Source organism: Myxine glutinosa, chromosome 14, assembly GCF_964187855.1.
Source record: "Myxine glutinosa chromosome 14, kmMyxGlut1.1, whole genome shotgun sequence".
Lineage (NCBI taxonomy): Eukaryota > Metazoa > Chordata > Myxini > Myxiniformes > Myxinidae > Myxine > Myxine glutinosa.
Genome location: NC_136274.1, coordinates 75303209 through 75328220, shown reverse-complemented (window position 1 = coordinate 75328220; position 25012 = coordinate 75303209). Strand labels below are relative to the sequence as shown.

At 45.6% G+C, this 25012-nt stretch overlaps 2 protein-coding genes across 10 annotated transcripts in view; one reads left to right on the top strand and one right to left on the bottom strand.

The window, feature by feature from the left end:
• LOC137439922 (uncharacterized) overlaps positions 1–20032 on the top strand; it is a 206586-nt gene extending 186554 nt beyond the window's left edge. For 5 of the 9 annotated variants that reach the window (XM_078768270.1, XM_078768271.1, XM_078768267.1 and 2 more), the window contains 2 exons: positions 17394–17545; positions 18052–20032. In XM_078768270.1, the coding sequence (XP_078624396.1) occupies positions 17394–17545; positions 18052–18199 (300 nt within the window). In that variant the 3' untranslated portion in view covers positions 18200–20032. The remainder of the gene's footprint in view (positions 1–17393; positions 17546–18051) is intronic. The other 4 variants (XM_078768272.1, XM_078768269.1, XM_078768274.1 and 1 more) reach the window with 3 other exon arrangements.
• The window catches only part of LOC137439923 (annexin A2), a 55527-nt gene continuing 50213 nt past the window's right edge, over positions 19699–25012 (bottom strand). The window contains exons 7-13 of the mRNA XM_068136177.2: positions 24276–24355; positions 22569–22625; positions 22367–22457; positions 21991–22086; positions 21403–21461; positions 21022–21141; positions 19699–19900 (exon numbers count right to left, since the gene is read on the bottom strand). Of these exons, the coding sequence (XP_067992278.2) occupies positions 19838–19900; positions 21022–21141; positions 21403–21461; positions 21991–22086; positions 22367–22457; positions 22569–22625; positions 24276–24355 (566 nt within the window). The 3' untranslated portion in view covers positions 19699–19837. The remainder of the gene's footprint in view (positions 19901–21021; positions 21142–21402; positions 21462–21990; positions 22087–22366; positions 22458–22568; positions 22626–24275; positions 24356–25012) is intronic.

The window sequence follows — 25012 nt, the reverse complement described above, 5'->3', positions numbered from 1 at the left end:
TCATGTTGGGCGGTGTATGATACACCATGACGCGATTTTTAAAAATATATCTCTGCATTTTCCCGCGTGTGTGGAATGTTCTCAATTATTTCTGACACCGACTCTAAAACCATCGATAAAAATGAAATCATATGGTGAGTTAGATTGGAGATAAAGGCGTGAGAGAGACTCAATGGCCTTGAAGTTGAAGTTACAGGCGTTTGAGAATTCATTTCGTTCTATAAACGGCAACTTTCATTGGATTTCCTTCCCGTTTTTTTTCAACCGAGTCGAAAACTATGTTAGCGACTGTGAAAAATGAAATGATATATCGAATTTTTAATATGTATCGACACGTTGCCGTCGGTGTCATGTTAGGCGGTGTATGATACACCATGACGCGATTTTAAAAAATATATCTGCATTTTCCCGCGTGTGTGGAATGTTCTCAATTATTGCTGACACCGACTCTAAAACCATCGATAAAAATGAAATCATATGGTGAGTTAGATTGGAGATAAAGGCGTGAGAGAGACTCAATGGCCTTGAAGTTACAGGCATTTGAGAATTCATTTCGTTCTATAAACGGCAACTTTCATCGGATTTTCTTCTCGTTTTTTTTCAACCGAGTCTAAAACTATGTTAGCGACTGTGAAAAATGAAATGATATATCGAATTTAAAATAGATATCGACACATTGCCGTCGGTGTCATGTTGGGCGGTGTATGATACACCATGACGCGATTTTAAAAAATATATCTCTGCATTTTCCCGCGTGTGTGGAATGTTTGTGGAAAATTAAAGATTTCAAATAAACCTATTTAAAGTGTATGCGCACATAACTAATAAAAAAAACGAAGAAATATCTCTCGGTAATTTCCTGAAACATATTTTACTTCCGGCTAATATGTTGAATGAAATAAAAACGAAGAAATATATGTCGGCATCATTGTTGACGTTTTTGTGACGACTATCATCAAACGAAATAGTAATATATCATAACGGAAAAGCAAAAGCGAATTTTTAATATATATCGACACATTGCCGGCGGTGTCATGTTGGGCGGTGTATGATACACCATGACGCGATTTTTAAAAATATATCTCTGCATTTTCCCGCGTGTGTGGAATGTTCTCAATTATTGCTGACACCGACTCTAAAACCATCGATAAAAATGAAATCATATGGTGAGTTAGATTGGAGATAAAGGCGTGAGAGAGACTCAATGGCCTTGAAGTTACAGGCCTTTGAGAATTCATTTCGTTCTATAAACGGCAACTTTCATCGGATTTTCTTCCCGTTTTTTTTCAACCGAGTCTAAAACTATGTTAGCGACTGTGAAAAATGAAATGATTTATCGAATTTGATTTGAAATAAAACTGGGGGAGAGCAAGACACCACGGGCCTACAAAACAGGACTCAAAGCTATGCGAGTTAATAAAATGGTGGATATTTGTTTATAGCCACTCCCAGAATGGGTGGAGCTATGGGTGGAGCTACTCTGCAAACCGAGTAAGCCACACCCCGGACAGACACCCAACAGATAGACAGACAGACAGACAGAATCATCTACGGCTATTATAATATAGATAGGAGGGACTCCACATGGAGAATACTTTATTGCTAACTCTTTAAGTCATAGGTCACATGGTATGGCAGCCATATTGGATTAAAGGGAAAAAATTGGACATCATTTTCTCTGAAACTGCTCAATGAAAAAAATTTAAACTTGGCATACGTCATCAACTTTTCCCACCTTTGAAAAATGGCAGCAAGTGACAGCTGAGAAAAATGGGTTGAGTAGCTCAATCACATCATGGAAGCAAGTGGCATCCACTGGCACACAGATTTTTCTAATATGGTTCTTATTTTAGCTTTGCCATGTCATGTCAAAAGGAAGCAAATAGCAGCCATGAATGATTTACAATAACAAAAGGAAGCAAGTAGACCAAACATGTTTTGTAACTTGCTTCCTTTTGTCAAAGTTGGGCAGAACTCCCCATGAGGTAAATGGGGTGATGGTGAAGTGGTATTCCAGCAATAATTGGTTGAATTGAAATATTTATTCTAAAAATCTGAAACTTCATATACTGTATCTGATCTATGACCCGATGTGAGTGAAGAATTAAATTTACGAAGTTCATAACCCATGCCGAAAAACTATGACATAATTGGGTGCATGGATGATATGGGTACACGGGCCATAATAGAAGTGGGCCACAGTAGCGTGTTCAGGTAAGAATTGGAATTTTTGTTCAGAATGAATGTCAGAGTCAAGACTATGTGTTGTACGAGTGTCGTTCTAGATTTATTTATTTATTACCCTCGCCTGAGGCATTTATTACCCTTTCACCATTGTTGTGAAAATCAATCAAGTCCACAACTTTGTCCCATAGGTAGGTTTAATAACAATCAGATCTTTGGCATCATCCTGTAAAATACAATCATGCAATATATATCAGGATATTGGCATCATATAGGAAGGATCGATAATATTAGTCAATGCAAGCAAGCCTAGAATATGTGCGGGTACGTACCATTCAAGTCTACATGTCATAGTATAATGTCGCAGGAGTGGCCCAGAGTCGCGGACGTCCGAGGTCTTAAAGACGCCTCTCAGCGGTTTAAGTGAGCATCACACCTGGGTTCAACTTTGATACATTTTCACTACATTCTCCCCGCCGTTAGAACTACACTGCCGCTAGGCAGGAATCAAGCGTGCGTCAGCATTAATTGATCGGTGATGTCAATCCATGTCAGTCGGTCCATCCGTAGCGGTCAGGGCGGCGAATTACCCTGCCAGCACGGGTCCAGAAACTACCGGGTACGACATCCCCAAGCCCGGAGTCCCCTGCATCGGAGTAGCCACTGGAGGCAGGTGTCGGAGGGGGCACCTCAGTGCCTTCAGGCAGGGGTGTATCTGGCGAAAGGAGGGACGGCAGATGCTCCATAGGGGGAGCTTCGGGAGAGTCCATAGACTCGTAGATCGGTTCGTCGATATCCCTATAAGGGTCGATGACCCCACAAGGGGCGAGATGGCGTACGGAGACAGTGGACTCACGTCCATCTGCCGTCATCACACGAGCATGCTCGGGATTAGCCTGGAGTACCTGCACCTTATCCACTAAGGGATCGTACTTGCTCGTGCGAACCGCACGTTTGAGATAGGCCGGCCCCGGCTCAGCGAGCCAAATGGGTAAAGATCGGATACTACCCGAGCTTCTAGGGTCGTGGAACAGTCTTTCGTGAGGAGTCTGGTTGGTGGCCGTACATAGTAGAGCCCTGATCGAGTTCAGCGCCGCGGGTCGCGACCAAGCCCATTTATCTAGGCCCCGGCCGAGGGTCCTGAGGCTTAGCATGACCGCCCTCCATATGATCCCATTGAAGCATTCGTGCGGTTCGCTGCCCATCCGCCTGTGGTCTGTACGGAGTGGTGTAACTCGAAGCGACATTATTTTGGAGCAAGAAGCACCTCACTTCCTGGGACAGGAACACCGCTCCCCGATCTGTATGCACGTAGGCCGGATAACCAAACATAGAAAACAAATTCTGCAGGCACCGTATGACTGTGGCAGCCATCATATCTGCGCACGTGTAAGCGAAAGGGAATCGCGAGTACTCAGCAACGATAGTGAGCAGATAACGAGAGTTACTCGACACCGGCAGCGGTCCTTTGAAATCCATCGCCAATCTCTCCCACGGTCTAGTAGCCCTGACCAGCTTCCCCATGGGAGGGTTGTAAAAACGCGGTTTGAGTTCCGCACATACAGCGCAGTCGCGGCAGACCCGGCGGATGTCCTCAACCGAGTACGGCAGATTACCACGACGCACAAAATGAGCGAAACGCGTCACCCCAGGATGACACATAGTGTCGTGCAAAGCATGCAGACCCTCCAAAGTTATGAGACCCGCGCACGTACCCGGCCTCGATAAGGCGTCGGTGACCAGGTTATCCTTCCCCGGGCGATATTTGATGGTGTAGCAGAAGTCGGCGAGTTCGATACGCCAGCGAGTGATTTTCTCATTCTTAATGCGTTGAGCATGTAAGGTGTCGTACATAAACCCCACGCTTTGTTGGTCCGCGATGATTTGGAAGCATCGCCCAAGCAAGTACGGACGCCATCGCCGAATCGACTCGACGATCGCGTACGCTTCCTTTTCGACAGACGAATGCCTCCGCTCAGCGGAGGTGAGAGTCCGCGAAAAGAAAGCCACAGGGTGCCCCCCCCTGGGAGAGAGTCGCCGCTATCGCATGATCCGAGGCATCACTTTCTAAGACGAAAGATTTGCTCTCGTCGATCGTTGCCACAGCTATGTCGTCGATCGCCAGCTATGTCGGACTTAAGGCCCCTAAAGGCAGCCAAGGCGGCTGGGCTCAGGGGAAACGTGTCGCAGGCCACAAGTCGGCGGAGTTTCACAGAGAAATTTTGCACCCACTTAGAATAATGGGCGAACAGCCCGAGAGCACGCTTCAGCGAAGCTTGATCGCAGGGCGGGGCCATATCGAGCAAAGGTCGCAGACGCTCCTTATCTGGAGCAACAGAGCCGTGGGTCACGGTGTACCCCAGAAGATCTATCGTGCGCATGGAGTAACGACACTTAGCCTCATTCATGGTTAGGCGATACCTCTGCGCAACCTCGAGGAAGCGCTTCAGATTAGCATCGTGATGCCCCTGGTCATGCCCACAAACCGTAAGATTGTCCAGATATACAAAGACATCTGTCAAGTTCTCCTTGGCAATGAGGTCGTCCATAGCCCTCTGAAAACAGGCGAATGGGCAGGTAAGACCATGAGATGTACATCTGGAAACATGCGTCTCTTTATCACAAGCTTCAATCGTCATTCCCCTTTTGTGCTGAGCCTAAGCCCTTGGGAGGCCATAAAGATCCGTCATGTTGTCCCAAGGACCGGCCATCCATGTTTACGCACCAGTCGATGATCAATACAACTATCTGTGGACCCCGTATCGATTAAAGCCCGTGCAAAAATGCCTTCGATCATAAGTGGAATAATGGCCTGAGCAAGGCCGGGTGGACCGGCAGGTATTGAGCCATCCGAGCGAGATGATCGCGCCTCGCGTGTAGATAAAACGCCGGCTGCAGTTTTCCGGCCGTTCGAGCAGCCTCCGGAGGGCGCTCGTGCCAAGCGCGTAGTTTGCTGTGCCAAAGCAGGAGCTTGTAGTTCGTACGAGCAGCCATCGGATGGTGCTCGTGTCATGCGAGAAGGGTCGAAGCCAACTGTCGTTTCACGTGCTGAAGCAAGAGCTTGTAGTTCGTACGAGCAGCCTTCGGATGGCGCTAGAGTCGCGCGATGAGTCTCAAAGCCATCATGAGACGTTCGGATACCAGCCAAGGACGGTCGCTCCGCGTTCGGTCGTGTTAGCGCCACTTGTTTTGGCGGCCCGATGTATCTCACCAAGGTCGAGCATGCAGCCAGGGGCCCACGAGGAGGAGCGCCGCTCATCAAAGCCGGGTGAGGCGCCCCGCTCTGTGCTCGGCCCGTTGGCTCGGCGATAAGCCCATTCAGGGTCGCGCGAGTTCATTTGCCCCGCGCAGCCTTTCGGCAAACCTTTGCAAAATGTCCTTTTGTCGAACACAAATGGCATATCGCTTCCCGAGCCGGACACGCAGACCTGGGATGTTGTCGATTCCCGCAGAAGTAACACGTAGTGTTTCGTACAGGCTTTGGTCTAGCCGCCGCAGCTGCCGCCAAGCCGGAATCCGGGTCCTCCTCGGGAGCGGCCAGGGGTTCCGCTAGTGTGGTCGAGTCCGCTCCCATATCCTCGGCGGTAGCTCTCTCCGGTCGCGCGTGTTGAGAAGCCTCCGCAACGACACGTGTGTGATCATAGGCGTTAGATTGCTCCCGGGCCTCATCGTATACGTGTGCCAGCCGTAGAGCTTCCGTGAACGTCAGGTCCGCTGTTTCCAAAAGTCTGGTTCTGATAGTTGACGAGCTGATCCCAGAGACAAAAGAATCTCGGACAAGATCATCTTGGACTTGCTCATGAGTGCGTACCTCGGGAGTACTGTCTGCAAGTAGACGTCGCAGCTCTTGGGCGAAGTGATCTATCGTCTCAGCGGGCTGTTCACTCCGCGTTGCGAGCAGATGCCTGGAATACACCACACTCCGTTTCTTAATGTAAATTCGTTTTAGCTCTGCCACAGCGGCATTGTACGTTGTACACTGTTCGATGCTCCTGTAGACGTTATGGTGTACTTTAGTCTGCAGTACGTCCAGTTTCATTTTTTCAGTGACAACGGCATCCTGGGCTTTGAACTGATTATCCAGTGTCTTGAGCCAATGCGTCAGCTCCGAGCCCGAATCCACTGCTTGTGGGTCGGCTGCAAATTGCGGCACCTGGATCGTCCTGTGTCCCGCCATGTTCTCCTCTTGTCCTCGAGTGGACGGCAAGACTGATTGTTATTAAGTGTTGTGAAAATCAATCAAGTCCACAACTTTGTCCCATAGGTAGGTTTAATAACAATCAGATCTTTGGCATCATCCTGTAAAATACAATCATGCAATATATATCAGGATCTTGGCATCATATAGGAAGGATCGATAATATTAGTCAATGCAAGCAAGCCCAGAATATGTGCGGGTATGTACCATTCAAGTCTACATGTCATAGTATAATGTCGCAGGAGTGGCCCAGAGTCGCGGACGTCCGAGGTCTTATAGACGCCTCTCAGCGGTTTAAGTGAGCATCACACCTGGGTTCAACTTTGATACATTTTCACTACAACCATATTGCATTTGAGTCAGTTTGTTTGTCTGTTTGTGTTTGTTTGTTTGTTTGTTTGTGTTTGTTTGTCTGTCCGCACAGAATAAATATGATTTTCTCTGCAACCGTTGGTCCGATTGACAGGAAATTTTCACCATATGTGCAACTCCACCTGTAGAATTTTTTCATGATAATTACTACGTCATATGTCACGTAGTTCGGCCGCCATCTTGGAAAAACCAAAAAACTTTGTACCTCTATATCTCCGAAAGTGCTGAATAGAAAAAATTGAGACATGGCTCATTGTAAAGTACTCTCCATGGGGAATAAAATGTGTTAATGATGATGTCATACTGTCATAGGTGCCTCTATTATGACATCATAATTCGACAAGTACAAAACTTCATCTGATCAAGATGAAATTTCTTGAGCATAATCTAGGAATAAATTAGTTTAGAAAAAAATATAACGATTGCATCGGCCACGTCGTTCGGCCGCCATATTTGTTTTAACACAAAAGCCTTAAAAAACCACTGAAAATACATCCTGGTGAGGGTTTACAATCTCTGATTGCTCTTGTTTGTTTTCGTAATCTTTTGCAAATATTTTAAGTACTTTTTTGAACAATTTCAATCCCTCGTAAGTATGCACCTTTGCTCCTTTTAAACTTCTATGATCTAAGAGGTCCTCGACATGTTGAGGTGCTAGGATTCCCGTCGTGCTGAGGGAAAATGTTCCGAGGACTTGTGCTACTGGCTCCATTTCTATCGCGTAGCCTCGTTTTGGCCTGAGGCTTACACCATGGAAATGGCAAGCCATGTTCGATGGCATCAGGGTGGATTTTTAAATTGTATTTTCGTTATGATGCTGACATGTTTCTGCCATATCCATGCCCGAAGCAGCACTGAGCAGCCGTTGCTGAGTGAGTCTCCAAGCCATGCTGGAATTTTAAATGTTTACCGATTTCATCATGTACCTGCGGAATGCGCAAAAATGAGCAACGATGAGATACACGAGCAGAATAATACGCCAAGTCCAAGATTTTAAATATACCGTTTTATTGATATTGGAAAAAAACTATTTTAAAAGTTTTAATCAGACTAGGTGGCGTAATGTTTGGAGTCTGCGCAGGATTGATGAGCTGAATGGCGTTGTGGTTCCTTGTTAGGTAATTCATATTACTAAGGCTAAAATATAAACGGTCTGGTCTTGCCTGGGCCACCATTTTATTTCACTTTGCTTTGGAGCAGGAAGTTGAGCTCATTTGGACGTCCCTCCAGACGGTCTTCTCGGTGCAAGTGCAATGAGAAACAAAGGAAAATGATCCGATAACAAGCAGAACTGAAACACCACTGGCACCAGGAGACCCCCAACGCATTTGACATCAGCATAACAACCACGAGGGGCGGGGGGTGGGGGAGGGGGGGGGGGGAGAGAATGTAAAAAGCTGGGTTTTTTTTGTTGTTGTTTTTGTATACAAGATCGAGGCTCATGTAAGAGCGAACATCAATCACAAAAAAGACAAACGGGCACATAAAACATACAATAAAGGGAGCGGGAGACAAGATGGGGAGAGAGAGGGAAGCACACAAGTACAACAGCAGAGAACAGGGACAACGGAAGATCCATGGGAGGGAGAGGGCTTGGGGGAGGAGGCATGGGAAGGGAAGGGAGGGGGTGGGAAAGGTATAAAACACATGGAGACTACGAGAACTCCCAGGAAAGAAAGAAGTCGGGATTTCAAAAAAAAAGTGGATCTGGGATGAATTAACGGGGGTAGAAGAGATCAAGGTTTTGGATGGTTTCAATTTGCATCCGCAAATCGAGCTCTTTCTCCGGAGCAATGGATGCATCAACAATTCTCCAGATTGTGAATGATATTCTTGTTTATCCCTGCGGGTTGCAGTCACCTTTCGAATTGGATTCTTCGTCAGAGCCATTTTTAAACGAACAATCCGAGTGGGTACATCAAATGGGGCTATGATGGTTTTATTTTAAGAGGGTAGTTCAAGGTTGGTGTGGAATTTTTATTCTTGAAAAACAAGCGGTACAGTGTGGATTCGAGGAAACTTCACCTATTTCTCAAGGTATCCTGTGTGCACGCTTGTCCTGTTGATGCACTATCACCTGTCTGCATCGAGACCTTCGCAACGGGTACACAGCCATTTCAGGATGAGTGCGTTGATGTCTTTATCAGATGTTCTTTGAGTGGTCCAAAGATATGGAAAATCAGAATGTGGAAAGTCTGGACTGTAGTGGAGAAGGGGAGGATAATTTACAACTCCCCAACCTCTCCGTTTGAGCGACGTCTCTCTCTGACGAGCAAAGTTGTTCCTTAAACAGCTGATCTAGCATGACCTCACTTGGTTGTGTATCAAATCATTGGTGTGCATCGACGGTTTGTGCACACTCAAGAAATTCAACGTGAATGAAACTGTTACCATCCAAACATGTGATTGCTTTGATCTTCCTGTCTGATGTCTGAACCCTGGGGGTTTTTTTGGTGGTGGGAGCCAAGATTGTCTCAACAACCTGCAGACTTGCTTTGACTCAGGCCTACAATGAAGCACCCTGATCTTCGCACATGTCACGATCTTCTTTAATAAATCACCTCCCTCTGGTAACATTCCAGGAGCTGCTTTATAAAGGCCACATGGGCTCTGTTGAGACCCACGTTGCACGAACTAATCCTATTGGATTATTATTTCCATGCTTCCAATACTGATGAATTCCTTCTGCAATTTTGTTGTACTAGCGTTGAACCCATCACTTCGCCGACGGTAGTTGAACAACATAACTTGTATAATGTATATGTTACAGTACAATAACAGCGTTTATTGACGGTCAATATTTGACCTTTTTGTATTCCAGAAACATTTTGTTTACTGTGAGCAACCCCAGCTTCAATTTTACGACATATTGTTAGTATACACACTTATTCGCCAAAAAACAATATTGTACACCGCTCCTTTCCTATTCCATCTCCAGGCGCTGCATGGCGTCATCGGCGGGCACCGAAGGGGGCCCGGTGATGACGCGCGCTGAAAGGGAGTACTCAGTTTTCACTCCGGTTTCTTATTACTTGCAAAATCGAAGATTTTTCAAGTATATTGGTCCATTCCGTTTGTGGTTCTGTCTGTTTGTCTGTCTGTTTGTCACCGGCCTACAGGTCACAATTCTAAACCGATCGTCACGAAACTTCACCAAGTTGTACAAGTCGTCCCAATTAAGAAGCCTATCGATTTTGAGGTCAAAGATTTTTGTGCATAGAAGATTGTTCACAGTTCTGTTTAAATATTATTTAAATATGTTTAACCTTTCCCCTTCTGTGTTTTATTCAGTGGTATATTACAACACGCTGTTTTTCTTCCTATTTAAAAGGCTTTTCTCAATTTCCTCTCCAACTCATTCCACTTTAAAAAAAAGAAATTCAATATTTTATACGTCTCCCTCACTACATGGTCTAAATTCACATTCATTCCATCCCTCCTCCATCGTTCTGAATCGGATTGATAACTTGAAAATCACAACAAACCCAATTTGTTATCAATGTTCGTCTTTCATTAATCATCCACTTTCTAAACTCCCCTCTTGCCATCCAAATCCCCCCCCCCCTTGCACCTACACTCCTAAACTCCCCCTTGCCCCTCCACTCCTGAACTCCCCCCTTGCCCTTCCCCTCCTAAACTCCCCCCTTGCCCCTCCCCTCCAAATCCCCCCCCTTGCCCCTCCACTCCTGAACTCCCCCCTTGCCCTTCCCCTCCTAAACTCTCCCCTTGCCCCTCCCCTCCAAATCCCCCCCCCTTGCCCCTACACTCCTAAACTCCCCCCTTGCCCCTCCACTTCTAAACTTTCCCCTTGCCCCTTCCCTCCAAAACTCCCCCCTTGCGCCTCCCCTCCTAAACTCCCCCCTCACTCCTCCCCTTCAAAACTCCCCCCCAACCCCTCCCTTTCAATTCTCCCCCCCGTACCATTCCTCTCCAATTCTCCCTCCTCCCCCCTCCTCCTCCAAGCTGCCTCCTCCCCACTTCGTCTCCCTTCTATCTCATACCTCCACCCCCCCAAACCTTCTACTTTCCTCTGCCCCCCCCTCATACAACCCCTCACTGTGCCTCATCCCTTCACCATCAAACCTTTCATCCTCCTCATCCTTCCCTTTCTTGGAACTCTTCTGCAATATCTGACACACTATCAACTGCTCTCCCTACCTCCCCCTCTCATCCTTCATCTTACCCTACTCCTCCCCTCCCCTGTCCTGTACCTGATGCTCCCCCTCTCTCTTCATTAACGGTATGGACCTCAAACATCCGGGGCCTTCGCTCAAACCTGACTGATCTCTCCATACAGGTTGCTTCTGACAATCCAGACTTGATCTGCTTAACAGAGACTTTCCTCCCTCAAGATGTCTCTGATTCCTTAATATCTCTTCCTGGCTACTCCCTCCCCCGGTATGATAGACCTGAGCCTCGTCCTGGAGGTAGGGTTGCTATCTTTATCAAAAACTATCTTCCTCACTCTCCTTGCACTGCCCTCTTTCCTCCTCACCCCCAGGAGTACCTCTGGCTACGGCTTCCTCTCCACTCCCACCTTTTGTTCATATGTGTTCTGTACCGTCCCCCAAACAGTGATGACTCCATCTACATTTCACTGTCTGACAACATGGACCAACTTCTATCCACTCATCCCAACTCTCTCTTCCTCATATGTGGTGACTTCAACTGTCATCATGCCACCTGGTTGGGTGTGGGTTCCTCTCTCACCAGTCATGGCACCTCAGCAAAGGACTTCTGTGACTCACTGGGATTGACACAATCTGTCAATTTCCCGACCCGGATCTCAGCCAATGGAGTATCTTCTCTTCTAGACTTGGTTATGACAAACTTCCCTGCTAATGTCTGCTGCTCTTCTTCTGCTCCAATCGGTTCTTCTGATCATGTACTTGTCAAAGTGGACATCTCTCTGGCCATTCTCAGAGAGCCTCCTCAGCCGCGACGAGTCTGGCATTTCACTCAGGCCGACTGGGACGGTCTTCAAGCAGCCATCAATCGTCTGGATTGGTCTCCCATCTCCACTGCCTCTGACATCAATTCTTCCTGGGAATTCTTCCAAAGCAAACTGATCTCTCTCATGCACAGATTTATCCCATCTCGCCTTCAGTTGTCTTACCCTTCCCGTCCCCCGTCCATGGTACACTGAATCTTGTGGTGAGGCAGTTGCCCTGAAACAACTTGCCTTTGCCTCTTGGAAGGCTAATCCAACTGAAGGCAATCTTAGTTCCTTCCACCAAGCTCGGAACAAGTGTGTGTCTACCCTCAGGAGTGCCAGGAAGCACTATCTCTCCTCACTCAAGAATGAACTCTCAAACCTGTCTCCTTCCTCCAAATCCTGGTGGCGTCTGGTCAAATCCGTTTCTGGTGTTTGTTCCCCCTCCATCCCCTCCCTTACCTCAAATGGCCACACAGTTGACATCGCACGTGACAAAGCCGAATGCCTCAACTCTGTGTTTGCCTCAAAATCCTTAGTCCCAAACCCATCTCTCTCTGTTCCCACCTTTCCCAGTCGAACCCAACTGCTCCTGAACTCTGTGTCCTTCTCTCCTGACAAGGTGGAGGAGTTTTTGTCAAACCTCGACTCTGATTCTGCAACTGGACCAGACGGCATCAGCCCACGGGTCCTAAAATCCTGCTCTGCCGCTCTATCTCACCCTCTCTCTGTTCTTTTCACCCTATCTTTTGCTCAAGGTCATCTGCCAGCATCCTGGAAATCAGCTAACATTACCGCTTTACACAAAAAAGGTGCAAAAACAGATCCTTGCAACTACAGACCAATCAGCCTGCTCCCAATTATCAGCAAAGTCATGGAATCCATCATTGCTTCGGATATGAAATCTTTCCTCTTCTCCAATGGCTTGATCTCTGATCATCAATTTGGTTTCAGACCAGGTCACTCTACTCTGGACATGTTGCTTCTGCTGTCTCAACAACGGATGGAGGTCCTCAATGCCAAACAGGAAATCAGAGCTGTCTCCCTTGACATATCACGTGCCTTCGATACGGTCTGGCACCCAGCTCTGCTCACCAAACTCTCCTCCTATGGTATCCATGGAAATCTCCATGCATGGCTTGCGGACTTCCTCTCTGGTCGTAGTCAACATGTGGCCCTGAATGGATTTCTCTCATCTCCCCTTCCTGTTCAGGCTGGAGTTCCCCAAGGCAGTGTGCTGGGCCCTGTGCTTTTTCTGGTCTTTATCAATGATCTCTTTGACTCTCTGGAAAATCCTCTCTATCTCTTTGCTGATGACTCCACTCTCTGCCGCTCCATTTCTCTTCCCTCAGATCAGCAGTCTGCAGCCTCCTCACTCTCTGAAGACCTGGACAAAATCACAGACTGGTCAAACAAGTGGAACATGTCTTTCAATCCTGACAAATCTCACTCTCTTACTATGTCTCTCCGAAAAGATCGACTGGACAACCCTCCCATCTACTTTCTCAACAATCCTCTCCAAGAAGTTCTGTCGCTCAAGCTTTTGGGTCTCACTATCTGCCATGTTCTTTCTTGGGAAAACCACATTTCCAAGCTGGCCTCCAAAGCCAGTCGCCGACTGGGCATCCTCCGTCGTGCGAAGTCCTTCCTCGGCACACCTGAGCTCCTCACCACATACAAGGCTTTCATCCGCAGCTCAATGGAACACTGTTCTCCCCTATGGGCTGGTGCTCCTGCCTCACACCTGGCTCGGCTTCACGCTGTTGAATCCAAAGCTTTCAAAATCATTGGAATCTCCCGCGATGAAGCTATCTCTGAGGGCCTTTCACTCACTCACCGCAGGCAGGTAGGTGGTCTTTCTGTCTTCTACCGACTCCTCTCCGGCCTTGCTCCCCCAGCTCTCTCTTTGTGCTCTGTCCCCCAAATATTCCTACAGGTCGCACAAGATCTGCCAGCAACCCTCTGATGGTTAAACTGCCGAAATCTAGGCTCTCTGCTCACCTTCACTCTTTCATTCCTCTTTTCTCCCGCCTCTGGAACAAACTCCCACACTCCCTTCAATCCCACTCCTACCTCCAGGTCTTTAAAACAGCTGTTCACCACCATCTCTTATCTTCCCCCATCCAAAACCTTGATCTTTTCTACCCCCACTAATTCACCCCAGATCCACCTTGTTTGAAATTCCAACTTCTTTCCTGGAAGTCCTGGCAGTGTCCATATGTTTATACCTCTCCCACCCCCCCCCCCACCCCCCTTCACATGCCTCCCCCCCAAAGCCCTCTCCCTCCCACAGATCTCTCGATGTCTCCATGTCTCTCGGTCCCTGCTCTCAAATGTTGTGTTTGTGTCCTTCCCCCTCTCTCCCCATCTTGTCTACCGCTCCCGATGTTATTTGTTTTATGTGTCTGTTTGTCTTTCTGTGTGATTAATGTTCGCTCTTTCACGAGCCTCGATCTTGTATACAAAAAAAAATAAAAAAATAAAAAAATAAAATAAAATAAAATAAAATAAAAAAAGTCATCTGGAGGTCAAATTTCTAAAATCACCATTTTAAATCCGATTGACTTGAAAATTGAATGGCATTTGTATATCAAGTCACTAAATTGGGAAATGAACTATTTTTGAGGTCAAAATATCAAAGGTCAACTTAAGGTCAAATTTTATAAATCATCAATTTTCATCTAAAAAGCCGTCAATTCTCAACCGATTGACTTGAAAATTGAACAGCATTTGCATATCCAGTCACTAAATTGGGAAACATACTATTTTTAGGTCAAAAGGTCAAAGGTCAACTCAAGGTCAAACTTCCAAAATTATCACTTTTTATCTGAAAAACCGTTAATTTTCATCCAATTGACTTGAAAATTGAACAGCATTTGCACATTGTCACTAAATAGGGAAACCAACTATTTTTGAGGTAAAAAGGTCAAAGGTCAACTCAAGGTCAACCTTCCAAAATCATTTTCATCTGAAAAATCGTCAATTTTCTTCCTATTGACCTGAGCTTTGATCAAGATTGTTAATTTTAATCTTGATGAAATGGACAATTTGCTGTATCAATGGATTTTTTTTTCTTGGCGAAGGGGGGGGGGCGTATTTTGCAAGTATCGTGCTCCACAAGACGTCGTCTTGTTTGCTTGTTTGTTTTCTTTCTTGCTTGTTTGTTTGTCCGGGCGATATCTCAGCCATCCTTTGAGCTAGCAAGCTGAAATTTGGGCACAATAGTGAGCAAGTCCTTTGGCAAAAACAGCATTTATTTTTTAATGAATGAATTAATTGATTATTTCTTTATTATCAATTTATTAAGTACTTATTTATTTCCTTTCTCATCTGGGCAATATCTCAGTCACCTTTTGAGCTAGGAAGCTGATATTTGGACACGACAATGACCAAGTGATTTGGCTATAAATGTTATTTTAGATTTATTGATTAATCGATTAATTATTTTAAAAATTCGATTATTTCATTAATTTTCAAAACGTTACACGTTTTGGATGAAATACTGGTGGTTTAGGTATGCTATTAGCCATTTGTATGCTATTAGGTGTACTAAGAAATTAATTATTTTACGATTATTATTTATTATCCCCCGTCGCACAGCGTAGCGAAAGGGGGACTATGGCTTTCCCCTCCGTCCGTGTGTCCGTGCGTGCGGGCGTGCGTATTTGCGTGCGTGCGTGCGTGCGTGCATAAGCGAAGGACCGCATTCGAATTTGGTGTGTGGGTGCAACCCACGTCAAAATCCAAGATGGCCGCCGCCATGTATGTCTGATGCCATGTATGTCTTAACCTTGTGAGATGAATATCTTGAAAAATAAGCGAAGTACCAACTTCTAATCTGGTGTGTGGGTGTATCTAGGCATAAGGAAGAACGCCATTGAAAATTGGGTGGCCACGTCAAAATCCAAGATGGCCGCCGCCATGTATGTCTGAACCTTGTGAGCGAAATATCATATCATAGCATGTTTTCTGCGTCTTCCACTTTGTCAACTCACATCACTTCACCGACGGGGGACCTAGGCGTAACGCTTGTTTTGTTTTATGTTCCCAGGAATCTGACATTGTTTTTTATTTCAAGTTACAAAATGCAATTCTCATTGAGTGATGAATAGTACACCACTGTTAAATGTCTGACCTAGCTCTAGACAAAACACCATAATAATGTCCCAGATATAATGCCATCTTGTTCCACCACCACCTTACCAAATCCGTCATCCCAATGCTTAGCGTCTGCATTCAGCTCATCGCCTACGGACGTCAGATAGTCAGATGTTTGGGTTATGGTGTTCAATTACCGTCAGCGAAGCGACGGAATGGGTTGAGTGTTGGACGCCGGGATGTTGTGGCTGTAATGATATCCCGGTGAACAGAAAATGACAGGGATGGATGGACAAATCTATCAGGAGTACCCGGCGTTGCCCGGTGATGTTCTCACCTCGTTGGCGTTTTGAAGAAGTCAAATTTTTTTTTTCTAATTTTTTTGTGGGTGCCTAAAGCACTTCCCCACACTTAAAGGAAAATTAATAGTTAATATTATAATATTGCACACACACACACACACACATAATAATCAGGGATCATTTAATATTACCTTTCACATCGCTGCTCAGGCACTATAGAGTGATTTTTTTAAATCCCCAAAAAATCGAATTGTTTTTTAACAAAATATATATATTTTTTTTTTCCCCGAAAACAATCCCTTCCCTGATCCTCTGAATGTTTGAAGAAGATCCGTTTAGCCATCTTTGAGAAAAATGGCGACACAAACATGCACACGCACACACATAAACACACACAAACGGCTCTCTTTTAGTATAGATAATCAGGTGATTTTTCAAAATTGTCCGCTCCGCATGTTTTACATTTACATGAGTGACAGCTGTTGGTTTTATTCGAGAATCCTCAACAGTTTGAGGCCAAATTTTGAACTCGCAATTACGTGAAGGTTGATGGCCGGTGCATTGGATTGGTTCGTTTGTGTTCTCATTTGAACCTCTGGCTCATGGTGCATGGAACACATTTAAGAGTTTGTTGTCTGCCTACTCATGACCTTGTAATTTGTTTTAAAGTGCAGTTTATTGCCTTTGTCCTGCATGTGACATGTACAAGCTCCTCTATGAGCCTTGTATCACAAATAAAAAAAATTTTAAACATGCACCAACAAATGTCATGTGAACTCCAGCCGTTCTGATGTCCCCCTTCAAAGAACTTAACGATCCACCAGTTTACAGCAGCTCACTTGACCTCTCTGTGTTGGCCACCATCTTGGAATTACCAGAATGCTTTGCCCCGTGTCGTCAGTTCCTGTACAACTTTCTCAGGGAAGACTATATCATGACACAAAATGTAACCATTGAACTATTTATTTTCGGCAATAAAAGGTCCCAGTCGGCCTTGTACCATCCACCTAAGTAATGTTGGCATGCTCATTCCCTTTCCGCCAGTCCCATCCTGTCCCGCAGTCGTTCTCTTTTATGTAACAGTTATGAGCTTCCTGAATTTGAAGTTAAGCTCCACGAGATTGTTCATAAGTTACTGTTTGCTCTCAAGTTTATACTTTGCTATACTTGCTCAACTCACTGTTTAATTTGCTCGATGATGCTACTGAATGCGGTGCCCACACTATAGAAAAATCAACTTTTTTAGGGTTACTACTGAAGGCCTTTATAGTGGGAAGGCAGCTCTGCCATTGCCTGTACCTCTTAGGGTGTTGACGTCCAAAACTTTTCTTCGAGCTGGAGTGACGGCCTAGCTTTCTGTGCCCTCGTACACAACTTCTACCCCGATGCCTTCACCTTTGATGTCCTGAACGCACATGACCGTCGCCACAACTTTGACCTCGCCTTCTCTACTGCAGAGTAAGTCAACCACCACCACCACCACCACCAGGCCATCAACATATGCTGTTGTTCGGTCACCAACACTCGTACCCTATTGTTAGATAACGAACACGACACACAGCAGGGGTTCACCACGTTAAAATATCCTCACATTAACCAGGGTGAAGCACTGTTAGAACAGCATGTTGGCACGCACACATGTTTCACCTGAGGATTGTTCACAATTGGCTCACATGTCACAAACGGTCTGGATTTTGATCACAAATACGTGGTACTCACAGCATGCTGCCTGTTCCCCACCCCTCACCTTTTTCATTTCACGTTTCCTTCGTCGTATGCCCTGCTTTGCTGTACCGCCCTTCTTTCACCTCGTCTTGTCTCACTTCATTGGTGCGTTTGTGAAATGCGTTGTCCATCGCGCAATGCCGTCCATTGTCACCCATTTTCTGATGTACGCTTCCTCCCCACCTGCTTGTGCTCCACAATGCATTGCATGCCGCCTGCGTCACCTTGCCCGGGGACAGGGAACGGGCAGATTGCCCACAGCTGCTGGACGTCGAGGACATGGTGCGACTGCGGGAACCCGACTGGAAGTGCGTGTACACCTACATACAGGAGTTCTACCGTGCGCTCGTCGACAAAGGCCTGGTCAAAATCAAGAGCCGGGCCTGAGGGCCGCCCGGGGTGAGGGGTAGCACGCCGTGCTGCAGGGTCAGGACGCCAGAAAAATGATCGCTTCTGTTTCAGACCTCAGTCTCTTCAACCTTCCTGTACTACCATTGTGCTTTTGTCTTGCCCTGAGGCTTAACTTCCATTTCTTGGCATTTTATTCATTCGGAGTGAAGAATGCATGGCAAGGTTTCCTAACCTCCACTGTGATAGTTTTCCACCTTGTTCTTTATTTCCTCTGCCTCTTGTCAATTTGAGTATTTCATGTCGCTTGCCCTGGTGTCTTTTGGTCAGGTCTTTTTCTCTTTTGGACTGCCTTTTGTTTTGACTTTGCCGTACTTTTTCTAGTCCACTGCGTGCCTTTTGGGTCAGTTCTTAAGTTGTACAAATTCTGGGTGGTTTTAAGTGCCTATGGAGATTAGTGTCTGTGCAAGATTAAAATGGGGCGGAAGTCTGGCATTCGTGGCTTATGCAGTCTAGTCTGACCTGCTTCCTCTCCGATACAATCCGTTCCGATGTTCTGCAGGCGTTTAGCGGACTGTGACCCACTGCTGGACGTGGAGGACATGGTGGTGATGGGCCGCCGTCCTGACTCAAAGTCCGTGTTCACCTACGTCCAGGCACTGTATCGTCACCTTGCCAAGCTCGGCTGATCACAGATGTTGAGGTTGGACCGAGACATTTGGCATTTCCTTTTTACTCCATTTCTTCTTAACGTCACAACTATCCGAGCCTTCTACCAGCGTCCTTCGCCTCGAGAGACGTATATGCGTTGTCCTTTTCCGACCGCAAAAATCTTGGACTTCCCAATCGTTTTCTTCCACTTGGCTGAGTGATGAGGTTTGTTGGGCGTACCATCATCGGTATGTTGCTTTGAGGTCAAATGTATGGCCTGCTTCAATATGGAGGAAAAAACAAAAACAAACCAACGCCCTGCCTTCCTTTTGCTGCTGCAACGGGTTTCTGGCATGGCCGTTGTTGCTTAGCACCATCCCTTCTCTTCCCCCACATGCTATTCACCACATAACCGTTTTATTTACCTTGTTGTTTCTTGTTTGCAATAATTTGTGTTATGGCGGGTTGTTTTGAAATGTTTTGAACTGCCCTGAAAATGGTGGCCATTTTGTGCCTCCTCGTTCATTCTCAGTGGAAACTGCCTCGTGTGAGGTGCTCTGGGTGGCAGTGATGAACAATTGGTGCAAACCCATCTTTGTGTACCCCCTCGTATACGGCTGGACACTCGCTTGTGCCATTGACAACATTTATGTCCGCCGGTGCGATCGGCATAACATGAAAGGAACATGCTATCTTGTGCACAGCCTCGTGAGCCCTTATCGAATGTGAAGCGACGTGTATACACAAAGCTTCACCCTATTATACACATTGCGTTTTAGCCTTAAAAAAAACAAAAAAACATCTGATTCACTCTTCACTCCCTTAATAAAAGTATTTTCCTCCCGAAGACCGCCATATGTGTTTGTAGCATTCAATAGACAATCGGCTTAGTGCTTCATTTTATTTGGAAAATGGTATAACAGATCAAAGCGGAACGGCCCTCTCCATACTCGGGCGAAGCAATGTTTTGGCAGCTTGGAGGAATGGGTGCGGTGAAGGTTTGGAGCACCACCAACTCTCCGCAGGTTACACATCATCTCCACCGCACATGCCCAGCAGGATGGTTTGGTAGTCGCCCTTGCTTTTGCTCTGAATCATGCATGTGGAAGGATGATAAAGGAGTTGAAAAAAAGTCTTCAATCAATTTGTTTTCTTTACCACATGTATGAATCCATGGAGCAGCTTTAGTCATTATTGATAAATAAACGCAATAGAAATGAAGTTGTGCCATATTGTATAGAGACTAATGTGATTGGGTATCGCTGAATTGCTTGAACTAGTGAGGTACCCGTGCTACGCACGGGTGGGAGGCCAGAAGCAAACAGACAATGCAGAAACGGCGAATGCTAAAGCATGAAACCAATAAATTCCACATTCCTGTGGCACCTCGAGTCGCACGTCAGACATGGACAGCAAGTTCGTGAAGGACTTCCATGAAAAACGTACCCGTTCGCAAACAAACAGGTACGTGTGTTCCATACCCAGTCAATGGCGAATCTGCATATGGCGATCCGCGAATTCACGTTTAGAAAGTAAAAACCGTCACGTCATTTCGTCATTCACTTGAACTCGATATCTCTTTTTTCATTCCAAACAGCATAACTCCAATCACAAATGAAATAACATTAATTTAAAAAATAAGCTTTTAACATCTTTCGTGACATAAACAAATATTTAAATCCTGATGTGAAGTTCCGTACGATTGGGTGAATACAATTACGAATTCAAAATCGTAATTGTATTCACTCAATTCCAATCATCAATTGATACTTTAACAAAACGATTAGCACGATTAACGTTTAACGATTTAACATCACGATTGAATGACGGTTGTATTTGGATATTATCAAACCCGCGCATTGCGTAATCTGTCCACTTCCGCGTTCGCAGCAGGTTCATAATTCTCATCAAAATCTAAACAGTATTTGTAGAATTTCAATAAAAGCCACATCACTGTTCATATCGGTAAATATTATTCCATCGTGTTTGGAAAACCTGGAAAATTGAAAAACAATATAGCCTATTTTACTCCCAGGGGTCCCAGGAATACCCACCCAAAATATCGTTGCGATCGATTGAGCCGTTTTTGCGGTACCTTCGAACGGACACACGGACAGACAGACATTTGGTGAATTATAGTAAGATGACCTTAACGCACCTGCCTGGTGTAAACCACACGCAGCGGAGGGTGCATAGGTGCGTATGCTTACGGCAATGTAACTGTAAAGCGATTTCCCAAAGCGTTTTTTAAACTCCTTGCGGATGTCAAGCATGTCCACCTCGCACCGTGTCACCATCACTCGTGTCAACACCTTCTCCTTTGCACCATCCTGCAAAAAAGCAACACATAGACGCATGGCCATTAGCTCTCGATCTCGTAGTGAGCACATGCAGCCAGCACCACGTGGTTCATCCTCAACTGGAGTTGTGCTCAGGTTCTCAGGTATGGTAATTACTACCAGTAATAGACACATATCGGAAAATTCAATGTTGTAATGACAAATATCCACATCAAAAGGTAAGAGATTGAACTTCCATCAGTAAGCACGACACCTAAGCCCATCTTTCGTATACAACATAAAGTATCCCACCTTCAGAGAGGCGTACAGGTTTTCAGCAAAGAATCCAGTTGGGCTGTTGATGTACGACACTGTAAAAGTGAAACGTGAAGGTAACGATATGCATTTTACCACAGCAGGTAACAAAATGCTTACAAATCGACTTTGGAATGCAAAAGGAATCGCACACCTGTCATATCACAAGATGGCTTGTACCCTATTATTATTAACTGTTATTAATGAATAATATTTTATTAATAACTGACATTGGTCACGTTGTATGGCAGCCATATTGGATTAAAAGGGGAAAAAATGGCCCTCCTTTGTCCATCAGGCTCGATGACCCACCGGTCATCACTGGTTATTGGGGGATCACCTTCAATCAAGTGACCTGCATTGGAGGAGGAACCCTTTGAGGACGTGTACAAACTGGAGGAGGAACGTGTACAAACGTGTACAAACAAATTGGAGGAGGAACGTGTACAAACACAGAACCGTTTTGGTCATGCACCCTGGAATACTGACTGATCCCTTATGGGTTAGAAATGGAAAGCAAAATGAAATTGCAGACACCTGTTGATTTGGTCCTAATACATTGTGATCAGTTGGTGCGAGACTCACCTTGAGCCTTGAAGCCATTGCGTATGTCTCCAGACATGACCTTCTGCACGGTGGCGTCCAGGTCCATGGAACTGCTCCGGTTGTAACCAACGATTACTGCAAAATGAATGGAGTGGGTTTGCAAATTTGGGACATTGTACGTCATGTTACCTTTAGTGTTACGTAAGGATGTCCTCAAGATCTCCACCTAAAATTGCTCATGACTCGATTTTCTTATCTGAACTGCCGTCGGTCCTACGGTATATATACTTAGTGCATGATAAACATTTCCAAAATGGCTTGAAAGACTCGTCCAGCAGGGGCCATTGTTATATAGGGCCGAACAAATGACTACACGGCATTGAAGCATCCGAGACTCCTTTTCTCTCTGATTCACCTTTCCGCAGGTGAGGCAGGCTGCGAGTGCAAAAAATTTCAATAAACTTCCCCACGTCAGGTTTCTTCTGGGCCACAGTTTCCATCAAGACCTGCGATCGATGAACCGTGTTAAGCAAAGCTTTCAAATGTGGAAGCGATGAGAAAGTCCTCGCCTTGGGCTGGACTGGTGCACACAGGTGTCCTCAATGTAATGGTCTTACCTGGATGTCTTGCGCTGCCTTGTGATCATCAACAGCTTTGCTCTCATCACGATTTCCCTGCAGAGGCAGTGATGGGTAGACATGGACAACTGAGACAGTGGACATTTTGACTTCTAAACTTCCTGTCTCTTTGGCCATTTGGGAATCTACCTTCCAAAACACAAACTCGGGAAAAATAGCAACGCTGGTCCATTCCCATCATCAACAAACATCATGTTTGAAGAGTTTAGTTTGTACATGTTAGAATCTTCAAGACCTTTAATGATTGTAACGCTTTCTATTGCACAACCTGCAGTACTCATTGGGCGAGAACAGCTACTCGTGAACTATTACTGCAACCTCTTGGTGTTGTCTTGTTACCCCGCACACGCGAAGGGGAAAGCTGTGTTACCCACCAAGCACTTGGTTCACTTTGTCCGTCGACAAACGACGGTTGATGATCGAGAAACACTCATTTCAATCGAATTTTATGTTTTGAACATTAAGCGCAACACAAACCTCCAGTTTAGCCGTGCTTTGGCTCTGAATTTGGTAACTTTAACGGAAACGCACCTGGATCGCGCATGCGCAGGAGTGACATCATCGCTTTACTCTGTCTACCTGTCTGGCAGTCAAACAGAACTGAAAATCATTCCAGACAGGAAACTTACTGTTTTTAAGGACGCCATAAAGAACATAAACAACAGGCACGAATAATTAACGTAACGTGTTAAATAAGGTGGTGTAAGAGACGCTGCATCAACGGCGGTAAACTTTCCAAAGAAACTTTTTTTTTTCGAACCTTTAAAATTTCAATTGAATTATTTACTTTAACACTGTAGAACACAAATAGCCTCGTGGACACTATCAAAAGCCTTTCATTTAGCAGTACTCCACGAAGACAAAATATTACGGCATTTTACATAATCTCAACCAATCACACTTTCCCTCGCAGACCCGACCCGTGTCATTTAATTCTCAACACTGTGCGGGGTAAGGTGGTCTATGAACTCTGGTTTCTAAGTTTTGTTCCGAGGGCTCTTTTCAAGAAAGTCATTGACGCCGGACGGCTTCCAACAGCCGTTTGTTTCAGTGATCGTCACTGAGCCCCAGATCGTCACAGGACCAAAGATCGTCACTGAGCCCAGGATCGTCACTGAGCCCCAGATCGTCACAGGACCAAAGATCGTCACTGAGCCCCAGATCGTCACAGGACCAAAGATCGTCACTGAGCCCCAGATCGTCACAGAGCCCCAGATCGTCACAGAACCAAAGATCGTCACTGAGCCCCAGATGGTCACAGAACCAAAGATCGTCACTGAGCCCAGGATCGTCCCTGAGCCCTAGATCGTCACAGAACCAAAGATCGTCACTGAGCCCCAGATCGTCACTTTGAGATTCACAGATGGACATGCAATGTGTGTGTGAAGTACATGTGCACCATACTGTGTTTTGATTAAATCTGTCAGCGAAACGACAGGTAAGCACGGCTGGTATGAACTAAACGACAGGTAAAACTGACTGGTATGAACTAAACGACAGGTAAACACGGCTGGTATGAACTAAACGACAGGTAAACACGGCTGGTATGAACTAAACGACATTCTTCGGCAAAAGTCATTGGACACAAACAATTTCAGGTGTGAACACCTGTCTGCTGTGATTTATTGAAATTGAGCATTAAAAAAGGTGGCGAGCATCGACAGCACATGGTGCAAAGGTGCTTACCTGGATCAATGTCACAAGCATGTTCCGGTATTGTCCAGAGGTATCCGACTCGATGTCTTTCTGCAGGTCGGCCTTGTACACTAGGTGGAGGTACAGCCACCAATGGATGCTCATTCGGAAATGCGAACGAGTCATGAAATTATTGATCTTTCACTTTCCAACATTAAATTGCATCTACTCAAGCACACCTGAGATAAAATTATTTGTCACCTGTCGTCTTCAACATGCTTTTTTAAAGGTTTTTTTTTTTTTTATAATAAGTGAAAATACAGAAGTATCAAACACCAGGTACCAACATCCAAATGCACAGGGTGTTTAGACCTTCCACCTATTGAGAATTGCTCAGCACCTGCATGGTTGGGGTACTAAGGCCCACCTGTAACATTTACAGTCGAGACGATTCTATGTATTCTCAGACAAACCGCATCTCGTACACCGAAGCATGGCGACCTGCCAGTCTTGGTCTTAAAGTGCGAAATACCTGGGCCTCCTCCCGAGACCCTCACTCTGGCTAAACCAACAAGTCCTCGTCGTTGGATGCTCGCCAGGTAGTCTTCATGGACACAACCTTTGTATTCGACAAACTAGTGGATGTCCGTCTTCACACAACGGACAGTACAAGGTAACATTCTCACCTGACATCCCCTTTCCTTGCCATAAAACATAAATATTTAACATAAACATCTCGCGAGATCTTTGTCGGCGAGTCACGTTTTTTCGAAGCTGTCCATGCTCTC